At 47.1% G+C, this 22,432-nt stretch overlaps 1 protein-coding gene across 2 annotated transcripts; it reads right to left on the minus strand.

The window, feature by feature from the left end:
- Positions 1–319: 319 nt before the first annotated feature.
- LOC120104453 (transcription elongation factor 1 homolog) lies at positions 320–1,921 on the minus strand. Of its 2 annotated transcripts, none has more exons than XM_089929494.1 (5): positions 1,347–1,921; positions 1,112–1,278; positions 922–992; positions 788–809; positions 320–685 (listed from the first exon to the last, which is right to left on the minus strand). In XM_089929494.1, the coding sequence occupies exons 2-5, from the start codon at positions 1,222–1,224 to the stop codon at positions 607–609; spliced, it is 285 nt and encodes a 94-aa protein (XP_089785620.1). In that variant the 5' UTR covers positions 1,225–1,278; positions 1,347–1,921; the 3' UTR covers positions 320–606. The 2 variants fall into 2 exon arrangements, with proteins under 2 accessions (XP_089785620.1, XP_089785619.1); XM_089929493.1 differs by having other exon boundaries at positions 321–685; positions 1,112–1,258.
- Positions 1,922–22,432: the final 20,511 nt, after the last annotated feature.

Here is a 22,432-nt window from a genome sequence, read left to right on the forward strand (position 1 = left end):
AGAGCACCGAGCTCCAGGTGGGTTGGTGATGTATTTCAGCTGGATTGAAATTCTTGGGAGAATGTGACTGGATTTACAAAATTACAAAAATCGGCTGGAAATTATCCTGATTTAAGCTTTGTGCTTTCAAATTCATTCCAAAGATGGACTGATTACAAAGTGACCGGATTCATCTCAACCAGCCATGGATGCCGACGATTAAGGATTCAACAGTGGTACTGCATAAGTTCTCAAAGTCACTGTGTATTCTAGCAAATATAGTTGATCCCAACAGTAGATCCCAGATAACACGTTGATCCAACAACAATGTTGCAATAAAATTTGCCAACCTCTTGGATGCTGTTAAAATCATCCAAAAAAAAAAAAAGGAGATCAATTCAGCATATACTTTATGTGACTCCAAACAGCAACAACATTGAGTTTTTTTTGAGTTAAATTATTCCTATCTTTTCCACTTTGTATTCCAAATTGATCATCTCGAGCACTTTTACCGGTTGCTGACAAATAGAAAGAAAATATCTAAAAATTACATGGTTATCAACCAAAAGAAGACGAGGTTGCTTCAATAATTGACAAATTCAGAGACAACATAGAAATCTTGTGAAGTTAAGCAATGCGAGGCCTCTTTCTCGAGTTATCTTCACTGCCGTTGACCCGTTCGCATTCATCGAGCCATTCACTATATCTGTCATGCCAAGATTCACAAAACCACCGCAAAAATTAGGAAAACTTCAAGAATATATTGACAATGGAATCATCGGAAAAGAATTGTGCCATGAAAACATACATATCGATGGGCTCTGTTAAATCTGCCAATCAAATCAAGGCAAGAAATTAAATAATGTTAGAATTACATGCGGATCAATACATGTGGTTGAGATCAATGAACGAATGAAGAAAAAGTGATCAGGATTAACTTACGGTTGATGGAGGTGATATAGATTGCTTTGCAGGCCCTGCAGTAGGCCTCCCCAGTCTTCAGTTTCATGTCCCTGAGCGACGAAGAAAACCCATCAGCTTCTTCTAGTTTCAATATGGATACCAAGTTCCTCCGCAATATTAATTTAAACTGAACCCAGGAATGAGGAGAGCTGCAAGACAGGTCACTTACATGGAGCAGTCGATGCTCTTGTCATGGTTGCAGAAAGGGCAGGTGAAGCTCACGTCCAGCTTAGGCTGGGGCTTCTTGGGAACTACCTTTGGCCTTGTCTTCCTCTTACCCATCTTCTCAACACGTAGGGTTTCAGGAGATCAGAAACTACGCTCAAGAAAGAGAGCCTGGTAAATTAAAGAGACAAGAATCATAAAGTGGAGAAGGAGACGATGAGAGGAGTAGAATTCTTTACCTTTCAAGAAGCCAAGGATTGTTGGTCTTGAGCCCAGGGAGAGAAGGATGATTGCTTCGCTGCTCTCGGCACTCTCTCTCTCTCTATAAGAAGGAAAAGGAGGACTTCGATTCTGACTCGGAGAACTGGGATGACCGCTGGAGACTCGGTAAGATACGCGTAAAGGTACAACGGCCCGCCGGAGAAACCGGCTAGTTGTAGTATTTGACGGTTGAGATGGAATGCCAGCATCCAGTCTCCCTAGTAGGACTCTGACTCCTCTGTTTTCTTCTTGTCAATGTCAGCCAAGGGCGATCATCCTTCTGCTCGTTAAGTGGAGTCCGAAAACCCTGAAGCTATCATCCTTCTCTCTTTTCCTTCATCTAGGTTGCTACTTCACAGGCTTGTTTCTGTGAATCTAGGCTCTCTCTTTCTTCAGGATGGTTCTGGAAAAGATGAGGGCAAAGCCAAAGCCAATGCCAGCTCCATGGAAGTGACAAAACATAAGCTGGATGTAAGCTTAATTCATCTGCCCCTACTGTAACCATAACAGGGGCCGTTGAGTGCTCCCTAAAGGTTTTCTTGTTTCTCTTGATTCCTTGGTTTGGCTAGTGTTGGGTCAAGCCCCAGTATTTGCTTTTCCTTGGTTTCAGATGGTTTTAATGTGCATGAACTCTGGGCCTTGTTAAACAAGTTGGTGAAAGTGAAAACAGCTTAAAAATCTAGTAACGGTGTAAAGCATAAGCTTGGCTTATGATTCGTAAAGTCAGGCATAGGACAAGTATAAAAGAGTTGAGTTAGATCAGAGTTACGCAATGGAAGTTTGGTGGAGTAGAAGTAGACTAAGTATCCATATTTGTTTAAGAATGACAATGGGTTAAGTTTTGAGGACGAAACATTTTTAAGGGGAAAAGAATGTGAAAGCCTAGTCTATTGACTAGCTAGCACATGATTTGGGCCCGTAGGCCGACCCTAAGAGGCCAGCTCGATTTTCTTCTCATCAATGTCACTTAATTCCTTACTACAAAATCCGCAAAGAAAGAATTCAACATAAAAATTATTCTGGAATGTGAGTTGAGAAATTGATAATAAATTCTATTTGAGTTGTGGCTCAACCAGCATTGTAAATCAGACCTTGGAGTATGCAATTTTGTTAAACCAATATGACAGGTATACATGCCCTTAACACGGCCCACGGAGGCCAATTGGAGTTTGGGCCGATTGGGACAACTCGAATCATTAAAGATCCAATCAAAATGTGATTGACTATATCAACTAAGTGAGATCAGTGGAAGGGATATGTCATTAACTCGACAAAAACGAATCAGTGCCAGTAGCTCCCAATTAAAACCACCGGTCAAGTCTGCCAAACTTATCTTAGACACCGACTGGTTAATCAATTTCGATTTGATTACTCAAATGACTTGAGCTCAACCTCTGAGTCTCAATCAAGTTCCATCTTGGTCTAGTCAAAGATATGGAATTTGATCAACTACAACTATTGTATTTGACCTAGAGTTTCCTTGACCTAATCTAGTTATTACTTAATTAGATTTGATCAATTAACTCTTATTAGACCATGTTTGATTCTAACCCTAGGTCTAACCCAATTATAGAACTTGACTTGAGCTAACCCAAAATCCCAAGAATTATGCAATGTCATTTAATTGAGTTCACAATTCTAGATCTAGGTTTTCATATCACTTAATTCTTAATTAAGTGTAAGCTTATGAAAATTTCAGATCATTGTATATTCTTTTAATTACATACTAATTACAAAGTTACAGTTCTTAAAATTTATTTTTCAGATATGAGATTTGCAATTAATCATGTTAAAATTTAGATTTAATTCATGTTTAAATCTTAGATGATTTATGTTCATATATCACATATACAAACTAATATGATTAACTTAAACAACATACATCATATGCATTTGTTTTTAGATCTGATTTGTTATTCAAAATCAGAAAATAAATAAGTCATAAATTTCATTTAGATCTAATCTAATCAAGTTTATGATTTCAGATTTATTCATGTTCTCTATGTCACATATACTAACATGAATATACATCACATGCATCCTATTTTTCAGATCTATTTAATCATATAAAAACAGCAATTAAATCAATCATAAATCTCTTTTAGATCTGATCTAAACATATCTATGATTTTAGATTTAATTACAAAGATTAAAACTACTTTTAATCTTCTTTTCGTGGTTCATCTTTAAGGATTGAATCACAGTGGCACCCCTACACACCATAAGAGATCCCATTGAATGAAAAAAGAGGGTTATGAACCCTTCTTTCTCCTATGACCGGACGGCCTGGTGATCATTCCAATCGGATTACTTGACTACTAGGATTAGAAAACTTATTTTAGGCATAAATGTTTAAACATCTTTGAACCTATAGCTCTGATACTACTGTTGGAAACTCTAGTGGTCGCATGCATATATTTTTAAAGATTTTACAGTGGAAGCATGAATTAAACTATTTAATTTCTATGCATGCTAGAGATCATATCTCTACAACAAAAATAGATTCAGGACTTTAAACATTTATCCTAAATAAGTATGCATGATTCTATGTCTAACATGTAATCATGCAGAATTTCAGCAACCTAGTTGATTTCTAATCCTAATTTCTAATCAGATCAGATCTCATACCTTTTTGCTTTGAGAACTTTGATGATGCCTTGATCACCTTGTGTAGCCGCACACGCGTCCGACCTCTACGGATAGTCCACACGAAGCTCTAGAAAGATCCACAACTGTAGGAATGCTAGCTCGTGCAGAGGTGCTGCAGTGGCTGAACTTTTCTCCCTCGAAGCACTCAACTTTTGATTCTTCTTCGAGAGGATGAAGGATGGAGATGAAGGAGAAGAAGGAGGAGAGAGGGCAGCTATCTTTCAATTTTTTTTTAGAATTTAGAACCCTTTCTAAAGACCATCTCATGCAAACCCTAGGCGTGGGGGTCATTTTATAGCCAAAAGACTCCCCACTCCTCACACCTTTTTTGGCCAATGAATTTAGCTGATAAAATTCCCAAAAAAATGCTGGTGAATCGGTAGCTAAGAGATGAACAAATTTTCTTTTAATCTTGTGCCATGAATCCCTAAAAATTAGGGAGTTATTGCACCTCAAACTTCAGCTGCACGCTACCCTGCTTGATGTGCCATACAGTCCCTACAAATTAGGAATTTAATTCCTACCTTTTTAGGAAGATTTGAGATGTTATATTTTTCTAAAAAATATCCCCACACCTTCTCTTTCCTCACACCAAAAATTAGCTAAAAATAAAGAGGATAGGCACCATTGCTTTTAGGGATAAGGATGAGGTGTCTTTCTTCTCCAAGAAAGAAAGCTAGGGTCCTAAAATTTAGGGATTCTTTTTCCTATCAATTTTTGAATTTTTGAACTTAAAATTCTTATCAAATAAGAACTTTTAATAGGCCCGGGTCAAGCCCAATCCAATTGGGTCAAGTCTGATTAATTGGGTCGAGCTTAATTAACTCGGATCGAACCCAATCCAATTAGGTCAAACCCTGATGTAGCCCAAATTGAATTTTATTCAATTTGGTTTAACCTAAGCTTGATGACCCAAAGATTGATTTAAAGATTGATTTTGATGATCACAAAACCTTGAAGTATAAATACTAATGTTTGTGTTGCAAGGAGAAAGATATTTATTTTGCAAGGAACATAGCAAGTTGGAAGAGCACAAGAAGGCCTCCAAAGCTCTCAAGAAAAGTTAGAAGAAAGCTACAATTTATTGGCCCAAGTTTCAAGTTTAAAGTATTCAAGTTGGAGGAACAAATTCTAAAGAAAAATTCAAAAGAATAGTTCTCGAGTCGACTCCTCGAAAATTCGAGTCGACCCCGATACATGCCGAGTCGACTCCCAACGTTTCCGAGTCGACTCAAAAGAGTAATAGAGGACAGACAGAACAATGAATTTTAGACCCTGTAACCGAGCCGACTCCAGAGGACCACGAGTCGACTCCGAAGTCAGGCGAGCCGACTCCTAATTGTGCAAGAGTCGACTCCCAGAGAAAAACAAGGCAAAAGTCAGAGAGCAAATTTCGGACACTGTGAGCCGAGTCGACTCCCGCAAAGTCCGAGTCGACTCCAAGACAGCGCAACCCCAAAGACAGAAGACGGTGTTTTCGTCTCTGAGAGGCGAGTCGAATCCAAGACAGTTCGAGTCGACTCCAAGGCAGCGCGACCCCAAAATACAGAGGATCAGTTTTCGGGCTCTGAGAGCCGAGTCGACTCCAAGAGAATCCGAGTCGACTCGAGGAAGAAAATCAGAAAATATGTCCTCTGAATTCCTGAGAATGAGCCGACCCCCAAGTGCCCGAGTCGTCTCCAGCTATTGGCGAGTCGACTCCAGTTTGGTCTGAGTCGACTCTAGGACAAGGCATGCACATTAATTCAAATTTAGAACAGTGGCCGAGTCATCTCCAGTCAAGCATAAGTCGACTCCTGTAACAGGCGAGTCGACTCCAGATCGTGCGAGTCGACTCCGATCCCAACGGAAATATTGTCAGGAGGTACAGACTGTGTCCAACGGCTCTATTTTTGTCTCTAACGGCTAGATTCTTGTTTCCACGCCATCTAAAGCTATAAAATCAAGAGGAGAGCTAGGAAAGAAGGTATGGAAGTGGGAGAGAACACTTAGAAAAGAGATCTCAAAGAAAAATCTCCCAAGAGCACAAAAGGGCCATTCAAAGCAAAATAGAGAGAAGAAGAGCATCCGAGTGAATCCCAAAGCTTCCTCTCCATCCGTGTGCTGCCTCGGTGATCCTCTACTTCGTGCCAAATCAGAAGAGGGTCAAGTAAAGAAGAAGCCGAGCTCCTTCATCTTCAAAACTCGTTTGAGGGCTTCTCTTTACTCTATTTGTTTATATTTGCTATATTTGTTTAGTTAAGAAGCTTGTATTTGCTTTAAATTCTTAGTCTAATATCTTGTAGCTTGATTCAATCAAGGGATTGAATCAAGAGGTTAAGGTTTGTTGGTGAGCCAAAAGAAAAACCAACGGTGTAAGGTTGTGGTTAGTGAGCCTTTGGAAAAACCAACTGGGTTGATTGTGAACTCGGAAAACAATCGTTGTAAGGTTGTGGTTGGTGAGCCTTTGGAAAAACCAACTGGGTTTGATTGTGAACCCGAAAAAACAATCGGTTGGTTCTAGTCGGTGAGCCTATGAAAACCGACCGAGTTCGTTGTAATCTCGCAAAACAACAAGTTGGGTTGTGAGCTTGTAAAACAACCGGCTGTAATCTATAAGATTATAGTGAAATTTACAAGAGGTCTTGGGGAGTGGATGTAGGTGCTGGGGTGCACCGAACCACTATATGTTTGTTGTGTTTGTAATGCTTCTTGTCATTGTCTAACTTACTCACTTACTTACTTAGATAAATTGCTTGCTTAACTCTTATCCGCGCATCCTTTAGTTGCAAGCATATTCAATTTACTTAATCAAGTCTCATTCAATACATCAAACTGTTGCTAAGTTTAAATTTCACTGTGCATCTATACAACTTAGCATAATTAATTAAAAAGTTTCAGAAGTAGTATAAAAGTATTTAAAAGACCCAATTCACCCCCCCTCTTGTTAGATGTATGCCCTAGAAGCCAATTTGGCTGACACATTGTTGATTCTAGGGACATAATTTTGTACTTGACTATTTATTATTGAATAAATAAAAGGCATCTTTTCATTCATATTATTTATGTGTCTATGAATCGTCCAAGGAATTAATAAGATGATGATACATATTCTCAAGAGTTGAGAATTTAAGGCATGTATCATTGGTGATTAATTTCTAAATGCTCCTGATCAATGGATCATCACGAGGACGGTGATCGATCCGATCAGTGCACAGATCACTTTCCTTCTGGATGGACGAGACTTGAGTCCACAGTGTAGGGACACTGAAGTGATAGTGCAGGTGCTTGTTAGAGAACAAGGGTACTGAGCGTGACCAAGACAAGAAGTCACTTGGATGTCTATCCACTCGTCAGTGACTTGCTTGATGTTGCAGTAGTGTGACTGGTCCTTTGACCTGCGGTGCTTCGGCTACTCACAGTGAGGTTATTGTAGTTTGACTGCACACATACATGGTCTCTAGCCATATGGGTCCATGCAGTGTAGATTGGCTGCAGTAAGTTCACTGTAGGAGTAGGGTATGCACCTATAAGGAATCTATCGACCTTGATAGAAGAGGAGTGATCCTATGTGATTTGTTAGACTGAGTTCTAAGACCTTGGCCAGGGCAGTAATATAAAGTGGAAAAAGAGTTTTCCATTAGCGAACTCAAGTCGAATAAATCTTGACATATGACAGACGATGGGGTTTGACGAATTGTCCATGACCTCCGCCCTGTAGGGATCCACGATAGTAGGACTGTATCACACATTAACTGCACCTAGAGGTTCATCATTCCATTCTGCTGGGTAGCCACTACATGCTGCTAGGTGTCACTGGTGGATGGTGGGACTCATAGGGATTATCTTGATGATCGATAAACCCTAATGAGTTGAGTTGGAATCGTTCCAACCCATTGAAAGGAGTTTTCAATGATATTGAGATAGAGATCACAATATATCTCACTACCAGTCAGAATAGAACCTATAGGGTCACACACACTAGAAGTATTGACCGATCCGATGGTTGAAATCGTGATTAGAAATCACAAGTAATCAATTTGATTGATAAGAAGTTGAAGAAGGAACAAAGGGAATTAATTAATTGGACTTGAAACAAGAGTCCTACTTCGAGTAGGATACCTGGAGTCCTAATTGGATTAGGACTGGGAATCCTAGTTGGAGTAGGACTGGGATTCCTACTTGGAATAGGATTCCTACAATCCTAATGAGATTACGAATTTTGAATTAAAATTGGATTCCTACTTGGAGTAGGATTCCTAGAAATCCTAATTGGATTAGGACTTCGGATTCAAATAGAGTCCTAATTGGATTAGGACTAAAATTAAATACATCCTAATTGGATTAGGATTCCTTAAGTCTAAATTAATTATTAATCTAATGAATCAACATGACTCCTAATTGGATTAGGATTGAAGAGTTCAATTGAGTCATGGTTCATTCAAGTCCTAATTGGATTAGGACTAGCCTAGATTGGATCCAAATTGGTTCACCCTTGGGCTAAGCCTAATTGGATTAAGGCTAAACCACATTAGGGCCTCCCAATCCTCATTAGATGAGGATTAGGGCAACATGAGAGGGAGGGGCTCACGCCCCTCCTCCTTGGATCTCTTGGTGCGGCAACAAGAGGGGCCGGCGCCCCTCTTGGTAATACATCAAGGGCTCCTAACTTGTAGGAGCCCTAGATGTTATAAAAGGAGGACTCTTGGGGGCTGACCTAATGGAAATAGGAATCCCCCTCCTCTCCATCACGTGGCCACCCTCTCCCTCCCTTGGTTCAGCCGCCAGCAAGAAGAAGGGAAAAAGAAGCCATGGCGCCCTCCTCTTCCTCCTTTCCTCCTTCCAACGCAGGGAAAAGAAAGTAGGCTGCAGGGGCCTTGCTTCTTCCTCTTCTTCTTCCTTCTTCTTCCTCCTCTCAAGTACATTCATGAGTTGAAAGAAAGAGAGGAGATCAGCCATCAAAAGTTATCTCTGCAAGGGAGCTAGCACCCCGGTGAGATAGAAAGCTTGGATCGGATCCTGCTTCGTGTGGATACCCGTAGAGGCCGGACGTCTGAACGGCTTCAAGCGAACCCTCTTCCAAAAACCACGAATTCAGATTTGCGGTGATCATCTACCCGCGCAAGGTGAAGATCTGATCTTTCTAATAGTTTTAAAAGTTTTAATTCTTACCTAATTACGAAAGGTCTCGAAACAACGTTCATGCGATGAACGTCGATCCCGCACATGCCGATTCCGCTGCCATCTGAAAAATTTTTGAAATATCAGCGGCGTGGGCGGGTTCCCAACACCTCTTGGGTTGTATCTACTGGGCAACAAGTGGTATCAGAGCAGGTGCTCTATAATTTCTTGCCTTGTGTTTTTGACCTAACCGTCAAAGAGCCAAAGATCATGACAACTCAAATAGATAGTTTTCTAGGAGAGGGACAATTAATTGATAGACCTCCACTATTTAATGGCATAAACTATACACATTGGAAAGCACGCATGCGCGTTTTCATACAATCACTTGATTATAATTTATGGAGCATTATAGTCAATGGAACACACACAAACACTAATCATAATGAGAAAATGGCTCAACAAAATTCAAAAGCCATGAACCTATTATATTGTGCATTAGATAGAAATGAGTTTAATTACATATCTTCTTGCATAACTGCTAAAGATATATGGAATATGCTTGAAGTCAAATATGAATGCACTAACAAATTTGAAACATCATGTGTAGAAGAAGAGCAGTATCATATTGCAAATTCATGCTTCATGGCACATGAGGTACATGCTGAAATTGAAAGCAAATTTACATTTGATGAACTTCACGATGCCTTTTCTGATTTGTATTTAGAATATAAGAAACTTATTTGTAAGAACAAGAACTTAAAGAATGAAAATCAAATCCTAATAGATAAACAACTGAAACTAACTAATAAAACTGAAATCTTAATTTAAAGAAAATAAAGAACTAAATCAAAGAAATCAACTTCTCACCGAAAGCCATGATAAATTTAAGAAAAACAATGAATTACTTTCAGAAGATAACAGAAGATTAACTAAAGAAGTTGACAAATTAAAATCTGTTGTTGAAAGATTTACTTTCAGCTCTGAAAAATTGAATCTAATGATAAATAATCAAAGAGCTGAATTTGACAAAGTTGGATTGGGATATCAACCATGGTACATCCAAAAATCTTTCAAGAATATAGTTGTTAAATCCTCCGTTGCCTATCCTAAAACAGATTCTTATAAATATGATGAACAAAAGTTAATTAAAATCCCTTTTGCTCATCCTAAAATAGTTTTTCATAAATTCAATGAACCTAATGAACAAAATCAGAAAATTAAAAATTCATCATCTACTTATGTTAAATCTATGACTGTTAAATTTAACAAGAATATGCAGAAATACATATCTTGTAATCCTAAAATCTACAAGCCTATGGACAAAATAGCTATTAAGAAAATATGGGTTCCAAAAGGAACAATAATAGCTAACCTGCAAGGACCCAAAGAGTTTGGGTTCCTAAGTTGAAAATCTGATTATTTCTCAGCAGGTGTGTCTAGCTCTCCAAGGTTCTAATAAAAGATATTATCTGAACAATGGGTATTCTAGACACATGTTAAAGAATGGAACTTAAATGTAATCAAGAAAAATAATTAAAATAGAAGAAATAACTTCAAATTTCTCCATCTTTCTATATTATACTTTACTCATTGTTGGATAAGTTGCTAGATGATTAATCAATTTATTAAGAATAATCTATGAATTCTCTATATGCTTGATTGAGAGTTTTTGTCCATGGCATTATTGTTTATTGATCATAAGATATAAAAATGTGTACTTGGTACGCCTTTGAATATATGCACTATAAATACCAAGATTAAAGAAACCATCTTTGGCATATAATATCAACTCATGCGAGTATGGATTTAATTTCAAAAGACTTTGTCATTGGTTTACTTAGATTATCTTCTACAAGGTCAAAGTTTGCTATGCATATTAACTAAGAAAACAAACAAAAACCAATTTCTAAATCTAAAGATGTTGTTTCCAACACTAAGTTTTCAAAAGCTTACATTGGCTTTGTTCTTGGCACTTAAATTGAAATATTTTCTGCATTGGCACAAACTCACAAAAAGGGATCAAATGAAAAAGGTTTGCAAACTATGAAAATAAAGAAGTATCATGGCATAGTGTTGAAAACCAATTTTGTATTAAGTTGTGCACAGAAAATAATATTGAATGCAATTGTTTCTGCACCAAGAACACCATAAGTAAAATAGGATCAATAGAATCCTTGAAGAAATGAAGAAGGCAATGTTGTATAATAGTCATCTACTTAAATAATTTTTTGTTAAAAGCTATCATCATTGCTTGTCATATATATGGTTTCTATTTTTGATGAAAACTCCATTGGATCTTCTGAAAAATAGAAAATGATCTATTGCATATCTTTCATATTTTTTCAGTAGTATATGTTATGCTTGATATGGTCTTTTGAAAATAATGCCAAATCTGATAAAGATATTTCTATCTTTGGATATCATTCATCAAGCAATGCATATAGAACATTCATGAAAAGATTCTAGTTGTAAAAATATGAATTCATTTTATTCTTTATGAGACTAATGATTTATTATCAAGATACTAAAATTAAATTATATATGTATATGGTTAATCTTTTACATATAACAATCAGAAAACTTATTAATAATTAGAACCAAAATGAGTTTTTCAGAAATACACTTAATGAAGTAAAATTGATGATTACTAAAAGACTAAATCAAGAAAAGATGAAATAGATCTTGATGAAATTCTTGCATGATTAGAAGTAAAGAGCACCATTATAATTTGCTTGCTTTATGAGCTTTATATTCTATCAAATGAATGTGTAGAATGCACTCCTAGGTGTTTATGTTATTAAAGAAGATATATGTTAAATAACCACCATATTTGAAAACACTCATTACAAATATGATAAAGCAATATATGATTTGGAACAAGCATCAAAAGCATGATATAAAAGCTTGAGTAACCTTTTTGATAGAAAGTAATAGTGATAAATCTATGCATCAAAAAGAAGAATTTGTGATATCTTATTTGCTCAAAGTATACATTGATGACATCATTTTTGGTTCTACAAACGAGGATTTATATGAAGATTTTACTAAGCTCATGCAAGGTGAGTTTGAAATATGTATGATGAATGAATTAATATTTTCTCTCAAACTCCAAATTAAGAGAAACAAGAAAGAGGATCTTCATTGACCAAAGTTAGTCCACAAGAAAACTCTTATAGAAGATTGGCATGAAGAAGGTATTCCATGACGTCATCTTGTAGAATTTGAAAAGGATGAGCAATGTAGATCTATTGTTTTTAAAGCTGTATTGAAGTATGATAGAATACTTATTTTATCATACAGCTAGTAGACCAGATTGTATGCTCATTATGTGCAAGATTTCAATCTAACTCTAATGAATCATAATTTATTGATAACAAATAAATCATAATCTGAATTTTGATAGAAACAACTGTTTAAGATAAGTTGATTAAAACTTAGCTAACGTGTCTTATTGATAATTATCTTAAGCAAATAAAATCTAAACTAAATTGATTTTGAAAATAAAAAATTGATTTGACCTTGATAAATCTTCCTATTGCCTCACATGCTTGTCCTTGAACCATCTTGGTTAATGAAACTATCTCTTTAGTTCAAGTGATATGTGCTTGCTTATATTTAGGCAATCTCTTGAGTAAAGTGACTCAATATTCAACTATTGTCAATATTCAACTATTGAGTCATCTAGTTAAAAATATGTTGGATGAATGTTTTGTATCTTGAAGAAACTAATGACTTTCCTTCTAGAAAGAAAAGAATTTTGCTAGTAATGCAGGATCCTTGAGCAAGAAAATGAGAGATTTCAACTTGAAGGATATCTCCATGTAAGATACTGTTGCTGGTGGTCCAAACCGAGAACGATTGGCACAGCGGTGTGAACGGAGTTCCCTTTGAGTTGCTTTGGTTGGCTCCGCCCTCCGTCGTGAAACCTGCAAGCAAGCCTCGCACCACCACCGGGGTAGTGGGGGCCCTCCGACGATCAAGTCAGAGGAGATCGAAGGAGAAGGAGAAGGAGAAGGTAGCAGGTGAGATGATACTCTGGAAGATATATCTTACCCTCCCCCTTCCCCCCCAGCCTCATATATATCAGGCTGGGGGGTTTTTCCGGGGATTCGTCATCGTGTGGCACGATGGGGCTGCCACTGACATGGCCGTTACAGGGCGTCGTGGGGCAGCGCTGGGTACAGCCATGGCAGGGCATAGTGGAGCTCCGCTTTGTACGGCTGTCACAGGGGATCGTGGGGCAGCGTCGGATACGGCCGTTGCAGGGAGTAGTGGAGCAGGGGGCCGCGGCGTGCCTCAGAGGAACAGTCTGTTGTTGTCGAGAGATTGTCGACTCGGGGTCGGATTGCTGGATCAAGGGGCAGCCGACTCGGGGTCGGGCTGCGGAGCCGAAGATATCCGACCCGAGGTCGGATTGCTTAGATCAAGGGGCAGCCGACTCGGGGTCGGGCTGCGGAGCCGAAGATATCCGACCCGAGGTCGGATTGCTGGATCAAGGGGCAGCCGACTCGGGGTCGGGCTGCGAAGCCGAAGATATTCGACCCGAGGTCGGATTGCTGGATCAAGGGGCAGCCGACTCGGGGTCGGGCTGCGGAGCCGAAGATATCTGACCCGAGGTCGGATTGCTGGATCAAGGGGCAGCCGACTCGGGGTCGGGCTGCGGAGCCGAAGATATCCGACCCGAGGTCGGATTGCTGGATCAAGGGGCAGCCGTAGTCTTCCTGGGTGCGCGTGCCGGTCACGTGGGGCATGGTGGCTAAGTTCCCCCGTAACAGTAGCCCCCCACTCCCGAGCCTGGAACCAGGAGGGGAACGGATGAAGGGAGTGATGCTTCGAGATTGCCGCCATCCCTCGGAAAGGCGCGCGCGCTCCGAGCTTTCCGCCTTCTTTATGGCGTATGGCAGTTGTCGCTGATCTGGCGGTCTACGGATTTCGGCGGACATCCTTCCTTAATGGCGTCGATTCGCCTTTGGGGTGCGAACAAACTTTCGGCAGCCAGGCGTCCTCTGGCGTCACCGAGGCGTCACCCTCCTTTCCACCTATTTAACCGGGGGGCCCTCCCCCGTCCGCCTTTCTCTTCACAGGCATCTTCAAGTTTCTCCCTTGTGCCGCTGCCGTTGTCGCCGAACTGTTCGTTCGCTCCTCCTTTGACGCTCTCGGAGCCGTTCTTCCTTCCTTTCCGGTGAGTTGCCCCACTCTTCAATTTAGGGCTCTCCGTACTTTCTCCTTTCGTGTCAGTGTACTCCAGTCGTTCCGGTGCCTTCCCCCCTCTTGACCCCGTCCTGACCGTAGGTTCACTGGCCATTAGGGATGGACGAAGTAAGGGCGGACCGCATTCAGTCGGAGCTGGTCCCTGAAGACCTCGATAGGTTCGTGGCCCGGTACCACCCCGAAGCCTGCAACATTACGCTCCCGGGGCCTGAGGAGAAGATGTCCCATCCTCCTCCAAGGAAGGTCGCCATCAATGAGGACATCCTTCGGGCTGGGTTCCGCTTTTCCCCCTCGGACTTAGTCGTGCAGGTGCTTCGGGGTTTAAGAGTGGCGCCGACGCAACTGGTGCCGAACTCATGGCGCATCCTGACGGCCTTCCAGGTTCTCTGCCGCATGCATGAGATTCCCGCCATCCTGAATGTCTTTTGGGAATGCTACGGCCTGAACGGCCACCCCCGGGACAGAGGGTGGTGGTGCTTCGCGGCGCGGCGAGGGTGCGGCCTCGTCAAGGATGCTCCTTCCTCCATTCACGGCTGGAAGGAGCGTTTCTTTTTCATTGACGTAGATCCCTCTTGGGGAATCGGGACAACCTGGGAGACGCCGATGAAGTCCCCGATCGGCTTATCGAGTTTGTCGAGGGAGGAGTCCGATGGCGTTGCCGTCTTGAGGGGGCTGGTTGCCGAGGGCCGGCTTCCCCCGGTGGCCCGCCTTATTTCCGAGGATGCCTTGGTGAACGTCGGTCTGAGCTCGGTCCCCGCCGACCGTGAGCCCGCCACCACTTCTTTTTTAGCTCTTTTCTCCTCTTTCGTTTCTTCTTTCCATCAGTTTCTCAGTCTCCGACCATCTCGTCCTTTTTGCAGAAATCGACGACGTCATGCGGTCGGACAAGGCGATGGCTGTCAGTAGGGCGTCCCTACTGGAAGCGGTCCGGAGGAAGAAACGGACTCCTCCGAGCGGGGTCCCACCGGCGAAGAAGTCCCGCCAGCAGGCGACTCCGACGCTGACAGACGGGTCCGGACCCACCGATCAGGGGGGCGCCGCGGGCTCGGACCGACAGTTGACGCCGTATCAGCCCTCCGGTGATGAGACTACCGCTTTTCCGGAGGCGTCACCCGGGCGCGCCCGAGACGGCCGGGTCGGACGCGATCGGTCCCCAGCCCGGCCTTCGACTCGGTCGGCTTCGGATGATACGAGAAGGAGCGCGCCGAGGCCCCGGCCGAGCGGGACCCTGTCGATTTCTGGAGCGGCCCCCGCCCCGAGCACGGTCAGCATGACTCTCCCCCAAGCAATGGGTAAGGGTAAGGCCGCAGAACCACCGTCCGGCTCCGGGGCGAAGTCGGGGTCAGCCTTCACCTTCGCCGGCGCCCGAAACCTCATCGAGACGGTGCTGCTGGAGAGTGACCGTAGGCGGGTCCGGCAGATGGGGATCCCTGACGTCGGAGCTGCCAGCTGCGTCTGTTTCATGTCGGTGAGTGTTCTTCTGGCCGCTTTCGTCATTTATAGGCTCTATTGATCCCCGCCTGACGCCCTCATTTTTTCTATCTCTTAGCTCGCCCAGTACATGATCCGTCTGGAGGAAAGCCACGAGGAACAGGCGAGGCTTCTGGCGAGGGCCGAGAGCCGACTGAAAGCTGTAGAGGAGGGAGGCCAGGCTGCGGCAGGGAGGACGACCAGGGACCTCGAGACGAGGCTCCAGGTGGCCGAAGAGCGGGTACTCGGCTTCGCCGCCCTCGAGAGGCAACTGTTGGAGACTCAGGAGCAACTCAAGGTTGCCTCGGATCTCGAAGGCGAGATCAGGAAGGCGGAGGAGCGGGCCGAAGAGCAGTCCCGGAAGGCTGCCGACTTCCGGGAGAGGTGGGAGAAGGCCCAGCAGTCAGCCGACAACGCCCGCAACCGAGCCCGATCTCTTGAAGCCAAGCTGGCCGAATTGGAATCGGCCTTGGAGGAGTCCCGCGCGAGCAACCAGGAGCTTCATTCGCGCCTGGAGGAGGCTGAGGCTGCTCGCGTTGCTGCCGAGGCGAAGCACATGGAGGCTCGGGCCGATCTACTGAGGGTCTCCTCCGAGGCGGATGACCGGATTGTGGCGAAGGTCATGGAGGCGAAAGCTCAGATTACGGAGCGAGCGGAGGCGGCGCTGGCCGAGAAGAGCGCGGAAATCGGGCGTCAGGCGGTACAGGCCTATCGTCAGTCCGCCGAGTTCATCCGTGACATGTCGGACGCGGGGTCCGACTCCTTTGTCTTAGGCTTCGATGAAGGCCTGGCGAGGGTGTCCGCTAGATACCCCGAAATTGACCTGAGTGGGGTCTCCCTCCAAGACTCCCCTTCGATGCCATTGCCTGCTGATTCTTCAACTGTCTCCCTACCCCTTGCGGGTGTGCTCGCCGTTCCCGACCCAGGGGTTCCTCCAAGCTGACCCTCTGTATTTTTCTTTGTTCTTTTCTTTGTATGTTGGCGTTTTGCCATGTTGTATGGGTCTCGGCCCTGGTGCAACGAAAGTTAATGCAAACAGAGTGTTTCCTCATTTCACTTTCATCCCTCCTCTTTTTAACTCTCGGTAGCGCCTCGCCGACTCCTGACTCTTGAAGTTCCTCCGGCGCTAGGCCAGGCATCCGAGGGTTAGGCCTCAGGAAATTCATCCGGCGCTAGGCCAGGCATCCGAGGGTTAGGCCTCAGGAAATTCTTCCGGCGCTAGGCCAGGCATCCGAGGGTTAGGCCTCAGGAAATTCATCCGGCGCTAGGCCAGGCATCCGAGGGTTAGGCCTCAGGAAATTCTTCCGGCGCTAGGCCAGGCATCCGAGGGTTAGGCCTCAGGAAATTCTTCCGGCGCTAGGCCAGGCATCCGAGGGTTAGGCCTCAGGAAATCCTTCCGGCGCTAGGCCAGGCATCCGAGGGTTAGGCCTCAGAAAATTCTTCCGGCGCTAGGCCAGGCATCCGAGGGTTAGGCCTCAGGAAATTCTTCCGGTGCTAGGCCAGGCATCCGAGGGTTAGGCCTCAGGAAATTCTTCCGGCGCTAGGCCAAGCATCCGAGGACTGAGCCTTGAGGAATTCCGCTCGTTGGTCGGCCAAGGCTGGCGCAAGCCGAGGCGACCGGTCGGGGCTTCAGGCTAGTCTGCTCCCGGGATGATCATCGGGTTAGCCTAGCATCCGAGGGCCGAGCCTCGGGGAATTCCGCTCGTTGGTCGGCCAAGGCTGGCGCAAGCCGAGGTGACCGGTCGGGGCTTCAGGCTAGTCTGCTCCCGGGATGATCATCGGGTTAGCCTGGCATCCGAGGGCCGAGCCTCGGGAAATTCCGCTCGTTGGTCGGCCAAGGCTGGCGCAAGCCGAGGCGACCGGTCGGGGCTTCAGGCTAGTCTGCTCCCGGGATGATCATCGGGTTAGCCTGGCATCCGAGGGCCGAGCCTCGGGAAATTCCGCTCGTTGGTCGGCCAAGGCTGGCGCAAGCCGAGGCGACCGGTCGGGGCTTCAGGCTAGTCTGGTCCCGGGATGGTCATCGGGTTAGCCTGGCATCCGAGGGCCGAGCCTCGGAGAATTCCGCTCGTTGGTCGGCCAAGGCTGGCGCAAGCCGAGGCGACCGGTCGGGGCTTCAGGCTAGTCTGCTCCCGGGATGATCATCGGGTTAGCCTGGCATCCGAGGGTCGAGCCTCGGAGAATTCCGCTCGTTGGTCGGCCAAGGCTGGCGCAAGCCGAGGCGACCGGTCGGGGCTTCAGGCTAGTCTGCTCCCGGGATGATCATCGGGTTAGCCTGGCATCCGAGGGTCGAGCCTCGGAGAATTCCGCTCGTTGGTCGGCCAAGGCTGGCGCAAGCCGAGGCGACCGGTCGGGGCTTCAGGCTAGTCTGCTCCCGGGATGATCATCGGGTTAGCCTGGCATCCGAGGGCCGAGCCTCGGGGAATTCCGCTCGTTGGTCGGCCAAGGCTGGCGCAAGCCGAGGCGACCGGTCGGGGCTTCAGGCTAGTCTGCTCCCGGGATGATCATCGGGTTAGCCTGGCATCCGAGGGCCGAGCCTCGGGGAATTCCGCTCGTTGGTCGGCCAAGGCTGGCGCAAGCCGAGGCGACCGGTCGGGGCTTCAGGCTAGTCTGCTCCCGGGATGATCATCGGGTTAGCCTGGCATCCGAGGGCCGAGCCTCGGAGAATTCCGCTCGTTGGTCGGCCAAGGCTGGCGCAAGCCGAGGCGACCGGTCGGGGCTTCAGGCTAGTCTGCTCCCGGGATGATCATCGGGTTAGCCTGGCATCCGAGGGCCGAGCCTCGGGAAATTCCGCTCGTTGGTCGGCCAAGGCTGGCGCAAGCCGAGGCGACCGGTCGGGGCTTCAGGCTAGTCTGCTCCCGGGATGATCATCGGGTTAGCCTGGCATCCGAGGGCCGAGCCTCGGGGAATTCCGCTCGTTGGTCGCGCGCCTATCACTTGCCGCTCGACGGGGTTTCTCCGTGGCCAGCTGCGATCGTATTTCTCCTCCTCTCGACGCGTCGCCTGGGGAACACCAGAAGGCTATTAAATGCTAATTGAGGCGTTACCTGAGAAATCGGATCGGCCAGTTGCTGCTTGCGAGGAGTGCCAGTTAAGCGGCCGCGATACGCGCGTTCTTCGAGGCGGATGCGGCCTGGGCGCGTGCGGAGATACGTGTGCCGTGGGATACACGCCGCCCGGAGTGTCCTGCATAAAGAATGCAATTAAGGAGAACGACGCTTGGGAGATCGTGGGAGGATACGCCTCGAGAGCTGGAACGGCTCCGGATTCGGTGCGCCCGCCTTTATTGGAGCCACCCGCATCGGAACGACCGGGGGGCCACAGTTTGGCTATAAATATAAGTGCAGGCGCAGTGGAGCCTGCCAAGCCGGAGCTATTCAGGTTGCCATGGATCGTGGACCTCCTCTCCGGCGTGTGGCTGGGAAACCCCCGCCGGAGGAACGGGAGGCGCGCCCCTCGCGACTTCCGCCAACTAGCCGTTTCATCTGGGATCAACAAGGAGGTTCTCTCCGGCGGAACTCCGCTCTAGGCGTTTCATCCGGGATCACATCCCCCCTCCTTTCAGCCCCGCCTCCCGATTGAGCTCTGCGCCAGACGCTTCATCTAGGATCGCGCCTCCTCGCGCTCTTCTCCTTTGTATTCCTTCCCTCCCCTTCTCCTGGGGAGGACCGGAATATCCCTTGGAGGTGGCGTTCCTCTGGAGGCAGCGGAAACTCCTCCTTCGTCCACTTCTTCTTCGTCCGCGCCGGCTCTTCGTCTATTGCGTGAGGCGTCGATGGCGCCTCCGGGGAGAAGCACCCACGCCCAGTGGGATTGCAGCTGCTTCGGATGGAGGGTTCGGGATCCCAGATCTTCAGCTCCACGGAGTCTCCACCTCTTCCTTGTTTTCTTTACTCCCCAATTCTCCTCTGGGAATTCTTTGTAATCACACGAACACACCGTTATAACCAGGAATTATTGAAATGAAAAGAATTGTACATTTTTCGAACTGTCTTCCTGGCTTTGTCGTTCTACTGGTGATACACCCACAGGTTAGCGGAATTCCAGCTCCTCGGAATTTCTCGACCATCTAGGGCCTCCAACTGGTAGGAGCCAGGTCGGTTTACCCAGCGAACCCTATACGGGCCTTTCCAATTTGGCGCCAGCTTCCCACCTTCCGCGGGTTGAGATGCTTTGGCTCGCCTTAGCACCAGATCTCCGATTCTAAAAAGTTTCGGTCGGACCTTGGAGTTATAATATCGGGCCATCCTCCGCTGATACATCGCCATCCGAACCTGTGCCATTCCTCTTGCTTCTTCCAAGAGGTCCAGGTTCCCTCGGAGTTGCTCCGAATTGGCCTCGGGTCGGTGCGCGGCCACCCGGGGCGAGGGGAGTCCGAGCTCCACGGGAACAACCGCTTCCGTGCCATAGGTTAGGCTGAAAGGCGTCTCCCCGGTAGGGGTCCGATGCGTGGTCCGATATGCCCAAAGGACATTCTCGAGTTCTTCGACCCAAGCTTGCCCCGTCCGACCGATTCGCGCCTTAATTCCTTGGAGGATTGTCCAATTTGTGACCTCGGCCTCACCGTTGGTTTGGGGATGCGACACAGATGTGAACCGATGCTCGATCCCGAACTCCTCGCAGAAGTCACGGAAATGCTTGTTGTCGAACTGTCGACCATTATCCGAGATGAGGACCCGAGGTACCCCAAATCGGACAATGATGTTTTTCTTCACGAACTTCCGGACTTGCGCCTCCGTGATAGTGGCCAGCGGCTCTGCCTCCACCCACTTGGTGAAGTAGTCGATTGCAACAATCAAAAATTTCCGCTGGGCTGAAGCGACGGGGAATGGTCCGAGGATATCCATTCCCCACTGTGCGAAGGGCCAGGGCGCGGTGATTGGTGCCAAGGGGACAGAAGGGACTCTCTGGACGTTGGCGTGGCGCTGGCAGGCGTCGCATTTCCGTACGTGATCCTTCGAGTCCTCCAACAAGGTAGGCCAATAATAACCTTGCCTCATGATCTTGTGCGCTAAGGACCTAGCCCCCAAGTGCGATCCGCAGACGCCCTCATGGACTTCGCCGAGGACGTAGGCCGCCTCCGAGGGGCGGAGGCACCTTAAGAGGGGGGCGGTGAACGAGGTCCGATACAGCCTCCCTTCATAGAGTACGTAGTGGGCGGACTTCTTGACGCGTCGCCGAGCTTGATCTTCGTCTTCAGGGAGGATCCCTTCGGCGAGGTAGGCGACGAGCGGGTCCATCCAAGACGGCTCCGGATCAATCGCCATCACCGCTCCAGCCTCGCCGATGCTCGGGGCATCCAGGGTCTCCAGGTAGATTGCCCTCGACAAGTTGTGCGCCTCTGTGCCCACCAAGCGGGACAACCTGTCGGCCCTGGCATTTTCGCTTCTGGGGACCTGCTGGATGTCGACACTACCGAGATCGGGAATGAGTGCTTGCACCTTCCGGACGTAGTTCTGCATGGTCGGGCTCCGGGCCTCGAACTCCCCACGGACCTGCCCGACCACCAGCTGGGAGTCGGTGAAGACCTTCAAACGCCGGATGCCGAGCTCCCTGGTGAGTTTGAGTCCCGTGACTAGGGCCTCGTACTCCGCCTCGTTGTTGGTCACTGGAAATCCAAATCTCAAGGCATACTCGGCTATCACTCCATCAGGACTGGTAAGGACCAGCCCGGCTCCTCCACCCTCGGGGTTCGACGACCCATCGATGTGAAGCGTCCAGGTCGGGAGGTCGAGGCTGGGCGTTTCCGGCGGTCTAGGTTCCGCCTCCTGCACCGTGCACTCAGCGAGGAAATCCGCGAGCACCTGGGCCTTGATGGCGGGTCGAGGCTGGTAGCGGATGTCGAACTCACCGAGTTCTATTGCCCACTTCACCAGCCGTCCCGCATTTCCGGGGTTGCTGAGGATCTGTCGTAGTGGTTGATCAGTTAAGAGGGTGACAGAATGGGCCTGGAAATAGGGGCGGAGTCTCCTGGTCGCGGTCAGCAGCGCGAAGGCGATCTTTTCAGCCTTCGTGTACCGCGTCTCGGCATCCCGTAGGACCCGGCTGATGTAGTACACAGGCTTCTGGAGCTTTGCCTCTTCCCGAACCAGCACCGCACTGACCGCGGTTGGGGAGACCGCCAGATAGAGGTAGAGCATCTCCCCTTCTTGCGGCTTGGACAGTAGGGGAGGAGACGCCAGGTATTCCTTGAGCTGGTCGAATGCTGCTTGACATTCGGCCGTCCAGAGGAAGTCTTTCGGGCGTTTTAACACCTTGAAGAACGGTTGGCAGCGTTCGGCCGATTTTGCCACAAATCGTCCAAGCGCGGCGACCCTTCCAGCGAGCTCCTAAACCTCCTTTACTTTGGTCGGAGGGGACATACCTTGGATGGCCTTGATTTTGTCCGGGTTGGCTTCGATACCCCGCTGGTTGACAATGAAACCGAGGAACCTCCCGGCCGAAGTGCCGAAGGCGCACTTCGCTGGGTTCAGCTTCATGCGAAACTTCCGCAAGGTGGTGAAAGTCTCCTCCAAATCCGCGATGTGCTGGTCTGCATGGCGGCTCTTCACCAGCATATCGTCCACGTACACCTCCATGTTCCGGCCGATTTGCTCTTTGAAGATTTTGTTGACGAGGCGCTGGTAAGTGGCGC

The sequence above is a fragment of the Phoenix dactylifera genome, chromosome 3 (genome assembly GCF_051530095.1).
Source record: "Phoenix dactylifera cultivar Ajwa chromosome 3, Ajwa_hap1_PhDact_Kaust_v1.1, whole genome shotgun sequence".
In the NCBI taxonomy this organism is placed as follows: domain Eukaryota; kingdom Viridiplantae; phylum Streptophyta; class Magnoliopsida; order Arecales; family Arecaceae; genus Phoenix; species Phoenix dactylifera.

Coding starts and splice junctions, on each gene's coding strand:
- LOC120104453 (XM_089929494.1), bottom strand. CDS start 1,224: ATGGGTAAGAGGAAGACAAGGCCAAAGGTAGTTCCCAAGAAGCCCCAG. Junction 810..921: donor CTATATCACCTCCATCAACC/GTAAGTTAATCC, acceptor TTTGATTGGCAG/ATTTAACAGAGCCCATCGAT. Junction 686..787: donor TTAACAGAGCCCATCGATAT/GTATGTTTTCAT, acceptor TTGGCATGACAG/ATATAGTGAATGGCTCGATG.